The sequence below is a fragment of the Balaenoptera ricei genome, chromosome 4 (assembly GCF_028023285.1).
Source record: "Balaenoptera ricei isolate mBalRic1 chromosome 4, mBalRic1.hap2, whole genome shotgun sequence".
In the NCBI taxonomy this organism is placed as follows: Eukaryota; Metazoa; Chordata; class Mammalia; order Artiodactyla; family Balaenopteridae; genus Balaenoptera; species Balaenoptera ricei.
In genome coordinates this window covers 113,191,329-113,209,288 of record NC_082642.1, presented here as the reverse complement: position 1 = coordinate 113,209,288, position 17,960 = coordinate 113,191,329, and the positions used below count along the sequence as shown (strand labels likewise).

Sequence of the window (17,960 nt, the reverse complement as noted above, 5' to 3'; positions counted from 1 at the left end):
GGGCCTTTCAAAGTGTGATAACTAGAGTGAACAGAGGTACTGATTTATTTAAAAATAATCAATTCTCACATGCCCTAAAATGTGTGATGATGATTTGCAAATGTTTTTCTTCAATTTTCTTTGAGAGTGGTAGGATTCCCTGTCAGTTGAACATATTTCAGCTTTCTTGTTAATTTCTTCAATGTTAGATTGCTTTTGCTTAAAGAAATATAAGAATCATGGCTCTTATTAGTATCATTCTAGAACACATATGAATTTTAAAACTTTAGAAAAGAAACAGAGCAGAATACAGAAATAATCAGCACTACATTCATTATTTCAAAGCCACAGGATCAGAATTTTGGTTTTATTTTTTCTACAGTCTTTACTTAAATCTTGAAAGAACTTTTTATAAAGGAGCTGAAATATAAATTATGTTTGGGCTGTGAGTTATTCACATAGCTCATCACCAGGTAACACATGGCCTTGAGAAAACTGCTTGAGGGTTTCAATTTTAAATTAAAAAAAAAAAAAGACAATGGTGCATTGTGAGAATGTAACATTGTAAATAACATCTCCACATAGTTTTTGGTGACTAATAATAAAAATAATTTTAAAAGATGGCTTCATATCTAAAGAGTTTTATAAAAATCATTTAAAAAGAACACTAAAAATACTTGACAAAGATAACATCAAAAATAGACAAACAAGGATTATAGGAGAAATACCTTGAAGGACCTTTGTTTTGCCCAGTATAGGGAGAGGGGAAGAAGGGTACAACCTTCCCTGGGTGGCATAAGGATCAGGGGGCTGAAATAAGTAAAATAATCAAAATGGCCTCAGAATGCCTCTGGCCAAGTGGATTTCTACCATGGGTTGATATGAGAGGGGCAAAGGAGAGAAGCTTGAATAGGTCAGGGTTTAGGTTATAGCTGCAGGGAATTATCTCAGCAGACAAAGAAACAAGAATGGCACAGAGAAAATGTGCCAGAGATCCTATTAGTAGGTTCATGCTGTAGGCTTTAGGCACTAAGTTTCTTTGGAGCACTTGGGCCCCACTGCTGAGGGCTTGGAGACCAAAAAGCCACAAGGTCCTGGTACATGCGTGGGTGGAGTATGAAGACCAAGAGAAACAATTTCACCCCTACAGCATCTCTCAAATTGTTGTGTGCTGTCTTGCGCATCTGATGCCTACTATTAGAAACAAAACACAACACAACAAAAATAATACAGTAGGTTGACCTCCTTGTCCATAGAGATCAGGCACGCGTTTATGAGGGTTGGGTCAGAGGGTGACCCTAGGACACACAGTGTGCTGTTACTAAAGTTGACCCTATACTCCCAAGAAGGGTTACTGGCCTGGACCAGGTTGGAAATGCATTTCTGGTGAGCCCACTTTAAAGAGTCTTGGCATGAGTCTAGAAAAGTGTGAATCCCAGAGCTGCACAAGTTAGGCTCAAGCTAAGGATCCTCAGAACATAAGAAAGTAATTAAAATACAGTACATTATATAAATATGTTAAGACAATTCATAGAATGATATCAAATCCTGGATATACATCCAATCAACTGTGAAACTCATCTAATAAAACCATGTTCTAGAAGCAATTTGATAAAAATATTGATACTCCCATTAAAGTAAGAAAAAGCAAAAACAAGAAAAGAACAGGTCTATGATTTTTAGCCTCAATTCTGAAATCTACAAAGCTTTAAAAAGCTGAAATCTTTTTCTCATTTGGCAATACAACCTGAGCTGAATAGAGTATTTACCCTGCTTATTGTAAATATTTATATGTTTTGCTGTAAAAACATCAATGTGTTTGATTATGAGAATCCAGCTATCTTCTTTCAAGCCAGACATTAAAGAGGTTTGCAAAAACATTAAAAAATAAACATATAAAAATCAGGATGTGGTATGGACATAATAGGATTGAACATCTGCTGTTAATGGCTGAAGCTATTAATGAGGGTATGGGAGGGCTGTCATTATACTGGCTCCTTACTTCTGTGTATATTTTTTAAATAAATAAAAGTTAATAAGTAGAAAGGTAATAAAGTAAATAATAAAATAAACATTTAAACCATTATAAAAATTAAATGAAACAAGTTCAAAAGATTTAGAAAATTTACAGGAACTGTCCTGTACCATAGAGAGTATTGTCAGTCATGTTTATTTAGAACAAGTACTGATCCGCTTATTATAAAATATACCTTAAAATTAGATTTATTTTATTATCATTTCCTCTTATTGCTTTGTTTCTTCCACAGATCTCCCTCCCCAATTATAACTGACAACTGAGTACAATAAATTTGTCTTACAACTCTTTAAAAATTATTTGCTCTTGCTTTTTGGGCTTTCTCCCATATGCTAGAGGTAGACATGGGCAAAAGAGGGTGATTAAGGGGAAAAAAAGAAAAAAAAAAAACACGAAAATACTAGAAATCTGCAAATGGTTACAATCCAAGTAGGACAGAAAGATATAAAAAGGAAAGACTACTGAGAGCATGAAGATGGGAGAGACAGCTCTGTGCAGGTGAGTTAACTTCCCAGAAAGTAGAAGGAAAAAATAATATAAGGAGACCCAAGAACAAAGCTTCTTGGATGTTTTAATATTAATTCATCATTAAAAATTGATTGTTCTTGTTACTAGTTTCCTTTCTCAGGCCACAATACCAACACGTTCATCAAGTTTGGGAGATGGGACAGAGGGAGAAAAAGAGAGAGAGAAAGGAGGAGGAGGAAGGAGAAGGAGGAAGGTAATAAAGATTCTTATTTATCAGATGTGGAAAATGAGGCAAAAGAAGGTCAAGCAAGGAAAAAAAATGGGAGCTCTCTTTCTTAGTCATCAGCATGAAGCAGTCAGCCATACATTCAAAAGCACAGCTCTAACTAAAGAAATTGTCTTTCCTACATTCAACTGGTATTCATACAAATATTCCTATTTGGCTGATGTCTTGTACTTATGAAATGAAAAAACTTAACTCACTGTGATGAAAAATTACATTCTTAAAAGAAAATTTTCTTCCTGCTTAAAAAAGAAGGAAAAGTTACTATCCAGAGGTGGGGAAATAGCATTACCCTGAGTTGTCTTTGCCAATTCAGTTGTTCGTGGAAACTTAGTTGTGAAGAGTTCTTGGGTGGATTGGTCTGTTTCTGCTGGGGGAAACACAGTAAGATGGATGGCTTTAAATGATTATCATTATGAATGGGTCAAAAAAAAAAAAAAAAAGAAAAACCCTACTCTTTTCTAACCCGTACAGTGATAAAAGGGTAAATTGCATTAATAACTATGCCCAATAACCATCATATGTCAAAGATAATGGTATATTTTAATAACTCTCATTTATTATATTTACTGTCTTCTTACACTATTATTTTAATGATTATTATAAGGATTTCAAAAGCTTTTAGTTCAGGACCATTGTTTCATGATACTGGACATGGCTATATTCTTGCATATGCCTCCTAACTGTATGTATTATTGCCTTCATGTTTCCTCCCTGTTTCATGAGCTCCACAAATTATTTAGGTAAGCTGGAAAAAAAATAGATCATAGAAAATAATGCGTGTTCACACCATAGAAGAATAAATATCTTATTTATCTCATGTGAAAATCAAAGTTTGTTTATTGACATACCGGTGCATTATTCCTGACAAAATAAAAATAAGTATGGCAATACTCCCAGTCCCATATTATCTTGAAATCATTACAACATCATACCGACATAGCAAATTACACTGTTCACTTTGTTACATACTGGATCCAAGGAAATACTTGGTGCAAATAATATGTTGTCATCTTATTTTCTGCCTGTTTCATAATCTGAATTCTGCTCATAAGAGAGATTCTTGTGATAGTTGGCCCAGTAAACTGAGATACATTAAAAAAAACAGGGAGTGGAATTTAGATAATTAGCACATCCAGCAGTGGTTCTTGATAAGTACTTTTGACTTTGCCATCATGGGTAATGTTGACTTTGAGGGCCTAGGCTACAATAGATGAGTATTTGGTAATTAGTATACATTTGCTCATTCAGTTTAAAATTTTTTCCTTTGAAAAGGATTCCATTTTAAAATGTGATCAGTAACTTCATTTCAGCAGACACACACAAAGGATGGGTTTATCTGAAAACGGATGAAGGGAGGAAAATAAAGCCACTGATTTAAACAGCCACGTGGGATATAGCATGGACAGGGCAGAGGAGCCAACAAACACAAGCTGGGAACTCTTGTTTTCCAGTTCATCTTCAGCCAAGTGTCAGGCAAAATGGGTTTTTCCACACAGTGAAGACATTGACGCTGAACTCTTCGAAAGCCTGGCCAGCTCATTCCAACCAACCTTACTGACTCATTCATGCATCTGTGTTCCTCCAGGCTGCCTGCGTGCTCATCAGATTAGTCTGGCTGCCATTCTCTACCCTGTGTCTCTTCCTTATCTGTCTTTAACCTGACAGAACCTTTCACACCTTTAACTTCAACTCTCATTCCAACTGGAAGACCCGGCATACATGTCACCTCCTCTGTGAAGCCTTCCCTGATACCCCCAGGTAGTTTCCTTGTTCAGCATGTTGCTCATTTCTCTATGAATTCATTGTATTGTATAACATGGGGGTGAATTCCAGGAGCTCTGGTGACTGAGTATGTGGGTTCCAATTTGGCTCTGACGTTAGCTGTATGGCTTAACCAGATTTTTAAATCTTTCTGTGCCTCAATTTTCTAAGCTGTAAAATGGGGCAAGTAATAGAAACTACCTTACAAAGTTGTTACGTGCCTTAAATTTAAAAATACGTGTGGAACACTGGGTAGCACAGAGGAAGCACAGCTACTGCTAAATCCTGTCTTCATATTAGATGGCGAGCTCTCCAGGGTAACCTTTAAAACAGTTTTATTTTGGAATTCCTATTGCTTGGCATTGCAGTTAGCCCCCAAAAGATATTCAAATAGTAGATGAAATTTTTCTTCCCAAATGCAGTTCCAAACATGGAAAAAGCCACAAAAGAGTATAGCATTGATATACTTTGGGAAGATTCTTTCTTAAAAAAATAATTGGAATTTTGTCAAGATGTTTCAAAATATTCTTATTTTACATTAGAAATCAGCATAAATATTAGAAGGACAAATATACAGTTAATGTAAAAGAATCAAGCGAAATGGGTATTTTTTTATAATGATAAAAAGAGACCCTCTGTTGTTTGGAAATCCATGAACACAAATGTACATATGGGTACTTTAAGGGCAATTCCTAAAATGTTAAGTCCTCATTGGACTGAAATATTAAAACAAAATTTACCCAGAATGGTTTGTAGTTCCTCTTGACTAGAACTTGGTGAAATCATAGGAATGAAATGGCTGCCTCGTGTCTCTAAAGGAGCTGAAAAGACAAGTACCAAGGTTGTCAATATTTAGATTCAAAAGCCAGCACCCGGCCAGAATAATATTACATGAGATTCCTTTATTTGAAATAGAAAAACGGAAAACATTAAGTGAGTCAGGAAGAAGAAAGTTAAGTGTGCATAGAACATTCAGGAAGATGATTGTGGAACATTAGAATAATGGTTCTCAACAGTTTTTTCCACCAGGATAGATAATAAATGACTTTCAGTGCTTGACACGCTCTATGACCACATCTGGTTAAGATGGGTGTGGGTGAGACATGGTCCTTGGTCTGTCAGCTGCAGCTCTCCCATCCAAGAGAGCACACAGGATTACAACAGGAGAGAGAATATCATCACAGTAGCAAGCATCTGGAGTCTGCTCAAGTTTATTTTTAAAAATACACTGGTGGCAAACTTTAGTATTTTGACCAATATTAATAATAATTACTTGCCAGCATCTTCCACAGCATGCTAGTGGGTTATAACACCACAGCTGAGAACCACTAAACCAGCAGAAAAAGTTAACTAGGTGGGCATGAGTAAGATGGAATCATTATGAACACAGAGACAAATGAGCTAGGTGAGAATGGGCTCGGTAGTGAGCTGTCTTAAGTTGGTCTTCAGAGCAAATCTTTAGAACAGTGAAACCATTGCCTTTCTATTTTGGAAAGAGTCAAAATAATGAGAATGAAACATTGAAGAGGACTGAGGACAGATGATGTTTCAATGTGATCATTTGAGAAAGACCTGCAATCTTGATGGCAGCCAGGAAAATAATTAGAGTGGGTCAAATGGGAAAACCATTACCTAGTGTTGTCTCTGGCAGATCAATTCTAAAGGTAACAGGTTGCAGAACTAGGCCAAAAGCAAACCAAAGAAATATATTTATGAGAATTACTACCTGGTGAAGTAAACCCAGTTTCTGTGTCTCTACAATGCACCCATTTGAACATTTAAACATTCTCTTAGAATCATAATAAATACGAGAAAAATTCTATACCTTAGGTGACACCCAGGGAACTTAGTTCAACTAAAACTTTAAAGTTTTCGTTCACTGCCACTATAAGGAAAATTTGATTAGGCACCCATATTTTTAACTTAAAAGTATACCCACATTTGGAATGTAGCTATATTTACATTCTGAAAGAAGGTGAAAATGGTTGGCTCAGGTAATAATTATGTCTTATAACTTTAGCATGATTTTCTATTCAACAAAAATACTTTCAGGGAAAATAAACTAATTATATACTATTCTCTCATGGGGAAAAAATTGTCAAGCAGATTGTATGATTAAATCTCCCCAAAAGAAATACACATTTTCTATCCATAATTTTCTCTGAACTTCTTCCACATCACAATCATTCCAAAAATATATTTACCTCAAGAATATTTTTCAAAAAATACACTTCCTAACTGGGAAAATAAAACAATTCATTTACCAGGTTCGCTCTGAGAGTCTTCGGTGTCTGGTTTATGGGGAAGGAGCACATCTCTTGGAACTGAAAGAAAAAGATTATAAAACACTGTGAACTCTAAATGTCATACCTGGAGTGAAACTTAACCCATAGACCTGAAACCCTGGGAAGCATGAATGAAGCAAAGATGTTTTCACAATGGCTAAAGGGCTAGGCCAAGAAGAGGACCATCTTTCTGAAATGGAAAAATGTCACTGTGTAGGAAAAGTTCTAATGGCAGTAAAACAAAGTTGGTCACAGGTCATTTTGAAGATTCTGTTGAGGGAAAAAAAAGGAAGAAAAAACTAATGTAATTAAACACAAGGAGGTAGGTCTCCCTCAAGTTGTCTTCAAAGTAATAGGTCAGTTTTTGTCTGAAGTGGTTAGCTGCCATTTGATATTCCTGCTAAAATTCCACTGACAACAATTGAAAATACATTATCTTAAAGAAATGGCCTGCATATTGAGGAAAACAGCAAGAAAGGCAAAACTCTTGAATATCTAAGGGAAGAACAAAGTTTTATTCTAAAAGGCACTAACAGTTATTATGGGGAGAAAATAAAGCAGAAAGAATCAGTCACTCATTAGAAGATACCAAATGTAAAGTTTATGAGAGTGCTCGTTACATAGTAAATGTTAGATAAATGTTGCCATTTTTGTCATTCTTAGTGACATGGCTTCCAGTATAATAGGTACTAAGTATAGGTATTAGGGCCTCCTGACATATGAGAACATGAAAACAAGGGAGAAAAATAAATGCTAAACAATAATCATATTCAGTCCTGATATCCAGTATATTTTTAATGCCTGTGTCCAGTTCTACTTCGGCAAAATAAAATGGTAGGCTGGGAATTTGATACCTTATCTCTCATTGGGGAAAATACCAGGGTGATTTGCCTGTTGTTAATACCAGATTTCTATGGCAAACCTCCTTTCAGGAGCAGGGTAACGTATTTCTTTAACTCAGTTTCCCCAAAAGGAGGTCCTTGTCAACCCTACTCACTCACTGAAAAGTTTTCCTACCACACCAAATTCATAAATACCCTTGGGTATGCAGTGTAACTTTCTTGCATCTTATATGGTGCTGGAGGAAAAAAATTAGGATTCAGGCTACAACTCTGCCTCTGAGAAAGAAGAAGAAAACTTTTTTACCATGAGGTGGACAAACACCACTTTATCATTAGTGTAGAAATAGATTATATAAAATGGACATTCATTCTCTTTTATGGCTTTTGGGATCACATTTAACGTGCATATCCCATCTGTTCTTAGTCTAGGCCACTAAGCAAGTGCGAGTGAAATCACAGTTGTGGAATTTGGTCCACTGAAAAGAAATGTGACTCCATTAGAACTTCTATGAGCTAAAGGGTAACCACCAGGGGAACTTGATGTCTGGACTTTTTTTAAAAAAGGTAACTTCAAAAAGATTAGTGGTGGGCAAAGTTAGAGAAAACCCATCACCATAGTGAACACTTCACCTTTACTATGTAGTATTTTTAAGGATTGAAGTGGTAAAATACGAGGAATTTCCAGTTGTAAATCAAACTAACTGTCATCTGGAGGGTGACGGAGAAGGCATCATGGTGTGCGTCTGAGAAGGTCACGGCCATACAGAGCAGTCTGAGTTTATAAACATCCTAATTGGTTGCAGTGCTAGACTATACAGAGAGGAGCCAGATTAAGGAAAGGAGAAGCTAAAAAGAAATGTGCTACCAATAAATCCACCTTATACTGTAAATACATGATTCACTGCCTGCCTAGTTTCCTGAGGAATTTAGACTAATGTGGATTCCTGCTGCTGCAATTGGCACTTTTTAACCATGAAGGGATGATTTAATAACTGCCATGCCAGACGTTCTAAAGTAGGTGAAATCAGTGGAAAGGAAAGAACTAGAAATATTCACAGGAAAGGGATATGAATCATTCTCTTTCTTAGTCAACAGCAGCTCCAACAAATGCAAAGTTGTTTTTTTCTTTTTCCCTATGTGGCATTCCTCCGTACATTAAATTGAAGAAGAGCATGATTCTTAAAACCAAAATCTTCCATGCTGGGGGAAACTTATCAGTGTAAATCATGACAATTTATTGAGAAGGCAGTTTTGATTTCTTTATAAGATTACTTACCATTATTATATTTTAGACCCATTTCTATTAGCCAATTTACCATTTATATTAAATAACCAATTAACTTACCAGTTATATTAACTGTCTTTTTGAATAAAGGGCACGTTTCCAAAGAACAGTTCAACTAACATGAGACAATTGTGAGTGGAATTGTCCAATATGGACAAATGTAAATGAATACGCATGAATGTTTTGCCAGAGTAGATGAGAGAATGAAGGTGTCGCTCTCTGATACAGATGGTGGAATAAGGAATTTTCAATAAGGTTTACCCCTGTAATAGGCTACAAAGAGATTCTCTTAGAAAAGTAATACACATAGACCACACACCCTTTTCACCTCCAGATTCCCTCTTCCTTTATTCTAACCTTGTACCCTAAGGTCCAGTCTGAGAGGAAGCAGGTTTCCTGCCCTTTCAGAGACCACTTTCAGAGCTTTACCTGTGCTCTTGGGTCACCTTCCCTTCCAACTCCTCTGGGGCCTTTTACTTTCCATTACTTCTAGTATCTTCTATTTTTCTCCATTAGTCCATATTTCCATTTATCCATGAGTTCCTCCCTCTCCACCTATAAAACAGCTCAAATGCTCCAACATCCTAAAATTAAAAACCATTTCCTTGACATGGCTTCCCCTTCAAACCATCCCTTTCTTGCTCTCATTCCTTTCATCTAAAAACTCTATCTGCCTCTGCTTCCCGGTCTCTTAACTGCATCTTCTCCATTCACTGTGGACTGGCTTCCTGATCTCCTGCACCCATGGATCCATGAGGCCTCATCCATAGTTCTGAAGTTCAAAATGCTCTGAAGACAGAAAGTGTTTTTTTTTTTTCTTAACTTATTTGACAGTAAAACCTGACTAGAACTGACCTGAGGCTATTTACAGTTTTTATTCATCCTGAGTAGTGTGACTGTTCATACTTCTCACTGAAGACTTATGAATATGCTTGTAATCTATGGTATATGTGCTGTTTTACCTTTTCAAAGCCTGAAAATTGCTGAATTCTGAAGCTCTGGCCCACGGGTTTCAGATGCAGGCTTCTGGACCCACACTGTCAAGTCCAACAGCTCTTCTGACATCTGTCCACCTCACTGTCATTGACGGCTGCCCTTCCCTGTCTTGCCTCCCGAGTCCCTCTTTCCTGCTACTCTTGGATCTTTTGACAGCAAATTCTGCTGGCACCTCTTCCTCTGTCCACTCTTTAAATATAACTGTGTCCCCTACGACTTTGATCTCTGATCTCTTATTTTCTCAGTCTGTACTTTCTCCTGGATGATGTCATTCACTCACAAGATTTAAGAACCTTCTATATGTAGACACATGACTCCCAAATCTGCATCCTAAATATCGACCTCTGTTTAGATATCCAAGAATACATTTCAACCACCAGTCCTACTGGCCCTCCAAACCTAGCATGTACAAACACAAGCCTTCATTCCTCCCTCTGTGTTCCCTGCCTTAGTTAATGGTATTATCATCTACCACCTGCCCAAGCTAGAAATCACAGTGTCATCCTTCTCTCCATAACACCATTCAGTCATTGTCTACATCCTAGCAATTCCATCTCCAAAAGACATTTTAGCATTAGTCCCTTCTTTTCTAACTGCAAAAATGCTGATGTGTGACTGCAAATTAGAATCTGTCCAAGAGAGCAGTTACAGAACATTTGTAGGATTGGATAGTCTGCTGAAATCTAAACTTTTTTGCCCCTGGTTTCCTCCCGATGACTGAAGTCTATCCAAATACTTCTGTGGTGACAGACGTTACCACAAAGCCAAGACAGCCCTTGGTACAGAAACAAATCTACAAAGAAGGCACAGCTCTGTTGAGCCAGGCATCAGGGCGAGTCCTTTGCTCTGAATTCAAAAGCATTCTTCCAAGGCAGATCAAAAGAAAAGCCAGTTCTGTTTTGGTTCTGGACACGATGTGTGGGCTCAGTTTGTCTGGATTCCTCATTAAGTGTTGTAGATAATTCAACTGAGTGACTGAAAGATATTTTCTAAAGGCCTAACTGGATGAAACCTGTGTTATACCTAGGAATCTATAGAATGAAAGAGCTGTACAGATAACCCGAGACTGACTTATTTGGTACAGGTCTAAAAATTCAGTTTTGTCACTTCTGATATCTCTCAGTATAAATTTTGAGATAAACATTGTGTTAAAACATAACTATGTCCTGATTTCAGTACTACTTTTTACATTTTTATAGAGCGTCTATCTCTATAAAAAGGATAGAGATACAAGTACACATTAAGTTTACATGTAATTTACCCTGTTTTCTGAGGAGCCAGTAAACAAGGTTGTGGGCTCATTAGGATGCAAACCGGAGCCTAGATACAACCCCAAAACTGTTTGAATCCAGTCTGTTAAAACACTTGGGAGAACATTAAATAGTAGTAAAGATTGCCTATGATTCTTCCCACAGCATCACACCCCTGGAGCAATAGGGGAACCCGTGATGGACACAATGGCAGGACCAACACTAGGTTTAGAGACAGAATTCAATCTGAACATTTGGAACTGGAGAGTCAATAGAATAAGCTCAATGAAGGCTCCAGAGAGAGTGTTTGTGCTGTTATTCCAGGGCTCAAACGTACAGGTCAGAGTGCCTGTGAAAAAGAAGGTGTTGATGGAATTAAGGCAAATATTAGACATTTAAAAAAGAAGAAAAAGTTGAACTATTAGATATATTGGTTTAATGAGATTATGTCATATCAGGACCAATAGTATTGCTTTCTCTAACGAAAAGTGAATATAATCACTCATATATACTGTTGTTATCTGTAATGACTTCATTTCCATTACATATTTTTTCCTCAGTTGAAAACAAGAAGCTGACCTTTTGCAAGTGGGAAGATCAGCTTTTTCCTTATTGGCATTTATAATATTGACTGTTGCATTTAGCAGTACTAATTTAAAGTCTAGACTTCAGGGCAAAAGAGGCTCTTTGCAGCCTATCACCACCTGCAACAACCTAGCCATCCCACAGCGGCAGTAACACCCTGTGCTTATACAACCTGGAAAACATGATAGCAAGTGAATTCACTTGCTTCCCAAATGCCATCATTTCAAGCTACAGCTCAGAAATCCTTTGGTTCTAGGAATGTTCTATATGCTTCTAGGACCATCTAAGAATTTATAATAATTGAACCTTAAAAAAAGGGGGGGGGAACTTATTGTATTTCTCAGATACTCTAGTTAAAAACTTGGTTTGGCTTATTAGTGAACCAACAGTGAACTAATTAGTGAAGCTAATAGCAGCTTTGTATGGTCACTTGAGGATCTAGAGAAATGTCTGGGTTCTTGCAGTCCCTACCTTGACTACTCCCACAAACACGAGATTATTCCCCCCATAAATGGGCAAAAAGCCTTCTCAAATGATAGGCAAGAAATTGATCTGTAGCTAAAGAAATCATTTTTTCCTGTGTGAAACAAATTTCTTGACTCAAGCAACTGCTCCATGAATGGGTAAAATAGAATTTAAAAGGAAAAAAAAAAAAAACCCTCAATGCTGGATAGTGTAAAATGTTTGAATCCAAGAAAATGGTTAAACATCATTTCCTCCATTTGTAAAACATCATTTTATCATTTTTGTGGGAAAATCCCCAATTCTTTATTTTATCTTGGTGAAACGTGAGCACAGCACAGTTAACGTTGGTAGGTTATTTTTTGGAAATCAGAAAATAAGAGAATTTTATTTCTAGAAGAAGCATTCTACCCTTGGCATAATTCTCTGCCTTTGGATTATATCAATGGCTTACCATATGAGCACTTAGATAACTCTTATGAACACTTTGAAATGATTATATCATGCATGATACAACGTGGTACCTGAACAGAAGTGAAACATGGACCTCACATCCATCAGTCCTCATGTTTCATTTCAGCAGAGTGTGACTGTAGAATACATTTGGCTTAAACATGAAATAAAGCATTTACCAGGTGGAGTATAGGACACTTCTGGACTTGGTGATGTCTTTGGCTTCGGAGTAACACGCTGGAACACCTTAGGAGCTGAAAGAGAGAGCTCGGATCATGAGTCGTTTGGTTTTAGCATCTCCCAGTCTTGCTTAACACATAAGATATGACAAAGTATAAGACTGATTACTGATTTTAAAAAAGCATTGAAATGGGATTTAGATGGAAAAATAAACCTTAAGCTCTAAAAATAGATCAGTTAGAATTCCAGATACTTTAAGAAAAATGAAATCTGAGAAACAGCAAAATTTGACTAAGCATAAGGATAGGATGAATAATTTTTTTAAAACATCATTTCAGAAGAGATAGCAATTTAATTAATGTAAGAGTGCTCTTCTTTTCTGGATGTTTGCTTGACTTCTTAAACCCATCCCCATGTCTTTCTGTGAAGATGAATTCAGTGAAGTCAGAATGGGAGCCCATGAAGTATGGAAAAGAGCAGCTTAAAGTCAGCTCAGCAACAGCAGAAAGAGAAGTGGGCAATGGAATGCAATGGGTGGGCTTGCATTCTACATCCCCGGCAATTGTTAGGCTCTAAATAAACCTTTAAATGACATGTTCACAAACCAAAATTGTCTTTCCACAGCTGTTCCTTTGGAGTAACAAGGTGCTAATGTAATAGATACCAGGAAAAAAAAAAGGTCTACTTTATTTATAGCTCATTTTACAATTTCAAAAGTACTTTCATAAGGATTATGCCCTTTGATTCTCACCGTAATGCTGAGAGGAAGGAATTATCAGCTTCACTTTAAAGCTATTTGCCTGGAGTCACATGATCATTAAGCACCAGAGACAAGACTTGAACACTGAGGTCCAGACATGACTGATAGGTCCCAACACTTGGGCTCGCTATATCCCAGCTCTGCGGGTCACGTTTTAACTTGTTCCTCATTTTTTTAGGTGGAAATAATAAACCGGTCCTAACTGAAAGGGTGATTGTGAGAATTAAGTGTGAAATGTCAAAATGATGTGAAAGCTATACCCCTATAAATATGTTTCTACTTCTGGAGAATCTTTACATATTTGACATTGAAGGATCTGAGTATATTTTGCTTTTCACATTGTTTGCCCCCTCAAGAATTAGGAGCAATTTTGATGGTTATAAGATTTCTAGATATAATATTATTAACAGGACTGTTCACTATTACTTATGAACATAGGAATCTAAAAATGAAACCTGTATTTTAATGATGAAATATTCTTGATGGTTTCTTCCAAATTTTTGATCCCAGTATCCCCTCAAATGCCAAATATAGTAAATTTAAATTTTGCTATCTAATTTATCAACATAGTTTAAGTATAAATGAGATGGCATGCCCAATTACAGAATTTCATTCTGAAAATAGTGGTAGATTAATACATTGCATTGCTCTTTAAGTTGTACACACTATTGTTAGATGATGCCCTTAGAGTCCAACAATAATAATTTGCGTTTGATATTGATATTGCATGTACGAACAGAACATTCTCCCATTCAAATGGCCTTTTGAAATTCACAACAGCTAGCCAGGGGTAAGGAGGGAGTACAACTAGGGTTTAAATATTTGTTTTTGGACTACTGAGTGATACATATGTATACATAAACAAATATCCTTGAAAGACTATAAAAACCTAGGGTATTGCTGGGATCTATTAAGTAAAGCTCATATTTTCCTGGGTAAGAGAGATCCTAATTTCACCCACTTTTAAGAGGAGTAACTAGAGTGCATTTTTTCATGATCAATTTTCCAAATAGTCCCCTTACACTAGGTTGCCCTGACAAAGCTAGAAGTGTTTGGATTGTAGCTACTTTCCAGGGGAGATGCTGATGGGCTGGGAGTTTGCTCAGTTGGGACAGAATCAGGATGCTCTCTTGTTATAGTCTGCAGTCACTCCAGGGTTTCAGAGTGAGAGTGGAACCACTGAGCGTATGCATCTATCCATTCTGAAGTTGCTTACCTTGTCGAGGAAGGTTAGCTAAAGGTCTAAATCAAAATCAAACAAAGTTGAAACTTAGAATACAGTGTCATAATGGGAAATTAGAGTAAGCTCCTGACTTACTATATTGTATTTTTATAAGTACAGAGTACAGCTCAAAAAGATAAAATTATGAATAAGTCTTCCTTCTTAGTTCATATCTCCTTTACTTTTTAAAATGTTACTAACTAGGACTTTATATCCTCAATGTCTTAACTTCTAGCACTTCTTGTTTCTCATCTTTTCTCTTATTTTCAATCATTCATTGTTTTATGCTTTCTTATGTCTTTCCATTTCTCCTTTTTCTGCCTCATTTGTTCTATGCTTTACATTCACATAAAAGGTTGAGAGCTTCTTCTTGTGATTTTATCTGCTGATTTCTTAAAGTTAGATTTTAGTTTCCTACCCACAAATTTAATATACTTGCTTCGTTTTTTATTCTTATTCTATTATTCATTACTTATTCACTAATCACCAATTATTTTTCCCAGTATTTCTTATATATTAATAGTTCAAATTTATTTCTTGTTATTATTTTAAATTTCTTATTCTTTCAGATGATTGTTGCTTTGGTACCTTCATCTACTTACATATCATACCCATATTATTTTTTAGCAAAGTTTTAGTAATTAAATAAAAACACATTTTAAAATACATTAAAGCAGATTTAAAATCATTAGCTAGATGTAGTACATGGAACTGTTTTTTAAGGAGTTTTCCTTCAAAGAAAAAGTAATAGGTAAAATTTCTCTCAGAAATATTAAAGAAAGTGTTAATACCTCTCAGATATTAAAGACCATCCCCACATCTACAGTTTTTTTCTTTCAGTAGGGATACTGAGATATGATTAAAGAATTTGTGTTGGTAATTCAGAACTACTACCTAGATCAAGCATAATTTTGATGCTGCTAACATTTTCCTTTCCCCAGACCATTGGTGATAGTTAGGGTTCCTTTCCTAGTAAATTGGGTAGGTGCACTTTATATGCTTTTTGGAAGTGGGCCATGTTTAAAAAATAAATTTAGATTTAGGGGATTGGCCTAAACTATAACTTCCTCGACTACAGAAGGATGAAATTTTGTTTCACATTCCCAGTATCTAGCACATTGTCTGGCGCGAGGTCAGCATGCAATGAATAGTTGTTAAGTGACTAACTGATGAAATGCATTAGTTAATCAGCCACTTAAGCATCAAGGGTGGTACAATTTTAAATTAGGAGAGAAGAGAGACAGGAGATCAGTTGATTCATAACAATAGACTAGGCATGACTGGGTATATGCTTGGAGTAGGGACCAAGGTTAGAGATGTCTGGAAAAACTGATGGACTGCAGAGGCCAGATGAGGAAGAGGATAAAAATCGATGTAAAATGCTCAGAATCTGCAACAGATATAAATGAGAAACTGAAAGTAGGGAAAGATGAGCTTTCTTTGAGGCATGTCAATTTTATGGTACCCTGAAATGGAGATCTGCCAAGGCAGTCAGAGGAATTGGACAAGATCTTGGTTGAGAAGTTAGGGTTAGAGTTAATCATTCAATCATTCAAGAAAGAGCTTCTTGAACAGAATAAAAAATAGTTTATAATGACTCTTGTTTAGGTCCTTCCCAAAATTCCTAGCAAAACAACCAAAGCAATATTATGTTATTATTTTACAGGAGAGGATATATATTAAAAATCTTCATGACCTAATGTTAAATAAAATTGACTGAAAGGCCAAAAAAAATTAGGTGATTGGCAGGGGGAGGACATTCAAGGACCATGGAAGGTTTTCTCAAGCTCCGAGAAGTGAAGGGAGTAGGCAGGCTACTCTTTTAAGAAATTCCATTCTCCTCCATCCCCCTCTCAAATAATATAACAAAAGGGAAGCTTCTGGAATAAGCTCTCCAATAATATACTTTTTGATAAAGTCTAAAAATAAATGTAAATATTTATTAGGTTTCAAAGGAAGTCTTATTTTATAAGGGTTAAAAACCTAACTTGCTATAATTCAACAGAGTAACTCCGCTAACATCAAACTTTTCAGGCCAGAATATAAAATAAGTATTTACCTGGCTGTGTCGGTGGGATTCTTAGACGTGGAGATATTTTTGGTTTGGGAGGAGCTCGCGGTGTCTGCTTGGGCACTAAAAGAAAGGATATAGGTTCGGAGCTCTTGAGGTCTTCAAGAGTCACAGTACCTAAACCTCTAGGATCTCAAAGATGTTTGTTGAGTAATTGAAGACCTAAATACACAGCAATTAAAGTTCCCAAAAAGCCACAAAGTATAAGACGGTAATTTTCTTATTATAATGGGAAAAAAAAAAAACCAAAAAAACCAAGGCAGCACATTAAAGATATCCAAGATATTCAGCTGGCAAATGAAACTGTTGGAATTTTAGAAATATCCACTTCAAATACCTATTAAATAGGTTAAAAATAAATTTCATAATAAAATAATTCATCATTATAAGTTCACATCGTTTTAGCAGAATAACCCAGTATAATATTTTAAGTGCAAAGAGATACAATTTCTTCTAAATAAAAAGCACATTACATTCCAAATATACCTAAAAAATAAATGCACCTTAATAGTAAGTGCTAATGGAAAAAAATTAATCTTGTTAAACAAAACACAATTTTTATTGGTCATATTGGAGAAGAAAAATTGAACAGAAATTGAAAGGATACATTATTGAAGAAAGTTATTCTTCTGCTGAGCAATTCCCAAAGAAGTTCTAGGACATTCAGTGTAAAAAATCAATTATTTCTTCACCAAGAAAATTAAAAGTTTATCCTGCCGGAGGAAAAGAATTATCAAATGAAAGATCGCAGCTTGTGGAAATACCTCATTTGGTTGAGTTCAGTGTGTTTGGGATAAAGAGAGATAAGAAGAAACAAAATGTTTTTTAAGGTCACGGAGTTTCAGGCACCTTAAGAAAAGCTTGCTGAAAATAAGAGTTATTAGATAAAAGAAGAAGCTGAGTCTGTAGGGACTTCTTCCTGATTCTTAATCAAAATATACAAGGCATGCAATGGTTTCAGTGGAATCCTCTCGCCTGTGGAGAGATGAACAAGATATGTTGGAGATTACATTGGTTTAGGAGCCTGGAGCTGGGAGATT

General features: G+C 36.1%; 1 protein-coding gene across 32 annotated transcripts in view; it reads right to left on the bottom strand.

Moving 5' to 3' along the window:
* ABI3BP (ABI family member 3 binding protein) overlaps positions 1-17,960 on the bottom strand; it is a 272,912-nt gene that overhangs the window by 66,988 nt on the left and 187,964 nt on the right. For 23 of the 32 annotated variants that reach the window (XR_009502949.1, XR_009502948.1, XM_059921278.1 and 20 more), the window contains 6 exons: positions 16,909-16,983; positions 12,867-12,941; positions 6,794-6,853; positions 6,162-6,209; positions 5,270-5,350; positions 3,058-3,135 (listed from right to left, as the gene is read on the bottom strand). Coding sequence is in view for 30 of the 32 variants with exons in the window: in XM_059921278.1 (XP_059777261.1) it covers positions 3,058-3,135; positions 5,270-5,350; positions 6,162-6,209; positions 6,794-6,853; positions 12,867-12,941; positions 16,909-16,983 (417 nt within the window). In the remaining 2 variants the exon portion in view is untranslated. The remainder of the gene's footprint in view (positions 1-3,057; positions 3,136-5,269; positions 5,351-6,161; positions 6,210-6,793; positions 6,854-12,866; positions 12,942-16,908; positions 16,984-17,960) is intronic. The other 9 variants (XM_059921251.1, XM_059921263.1, XM_059921268.1 and 6 more) reach the window with 2 other exon arrangements.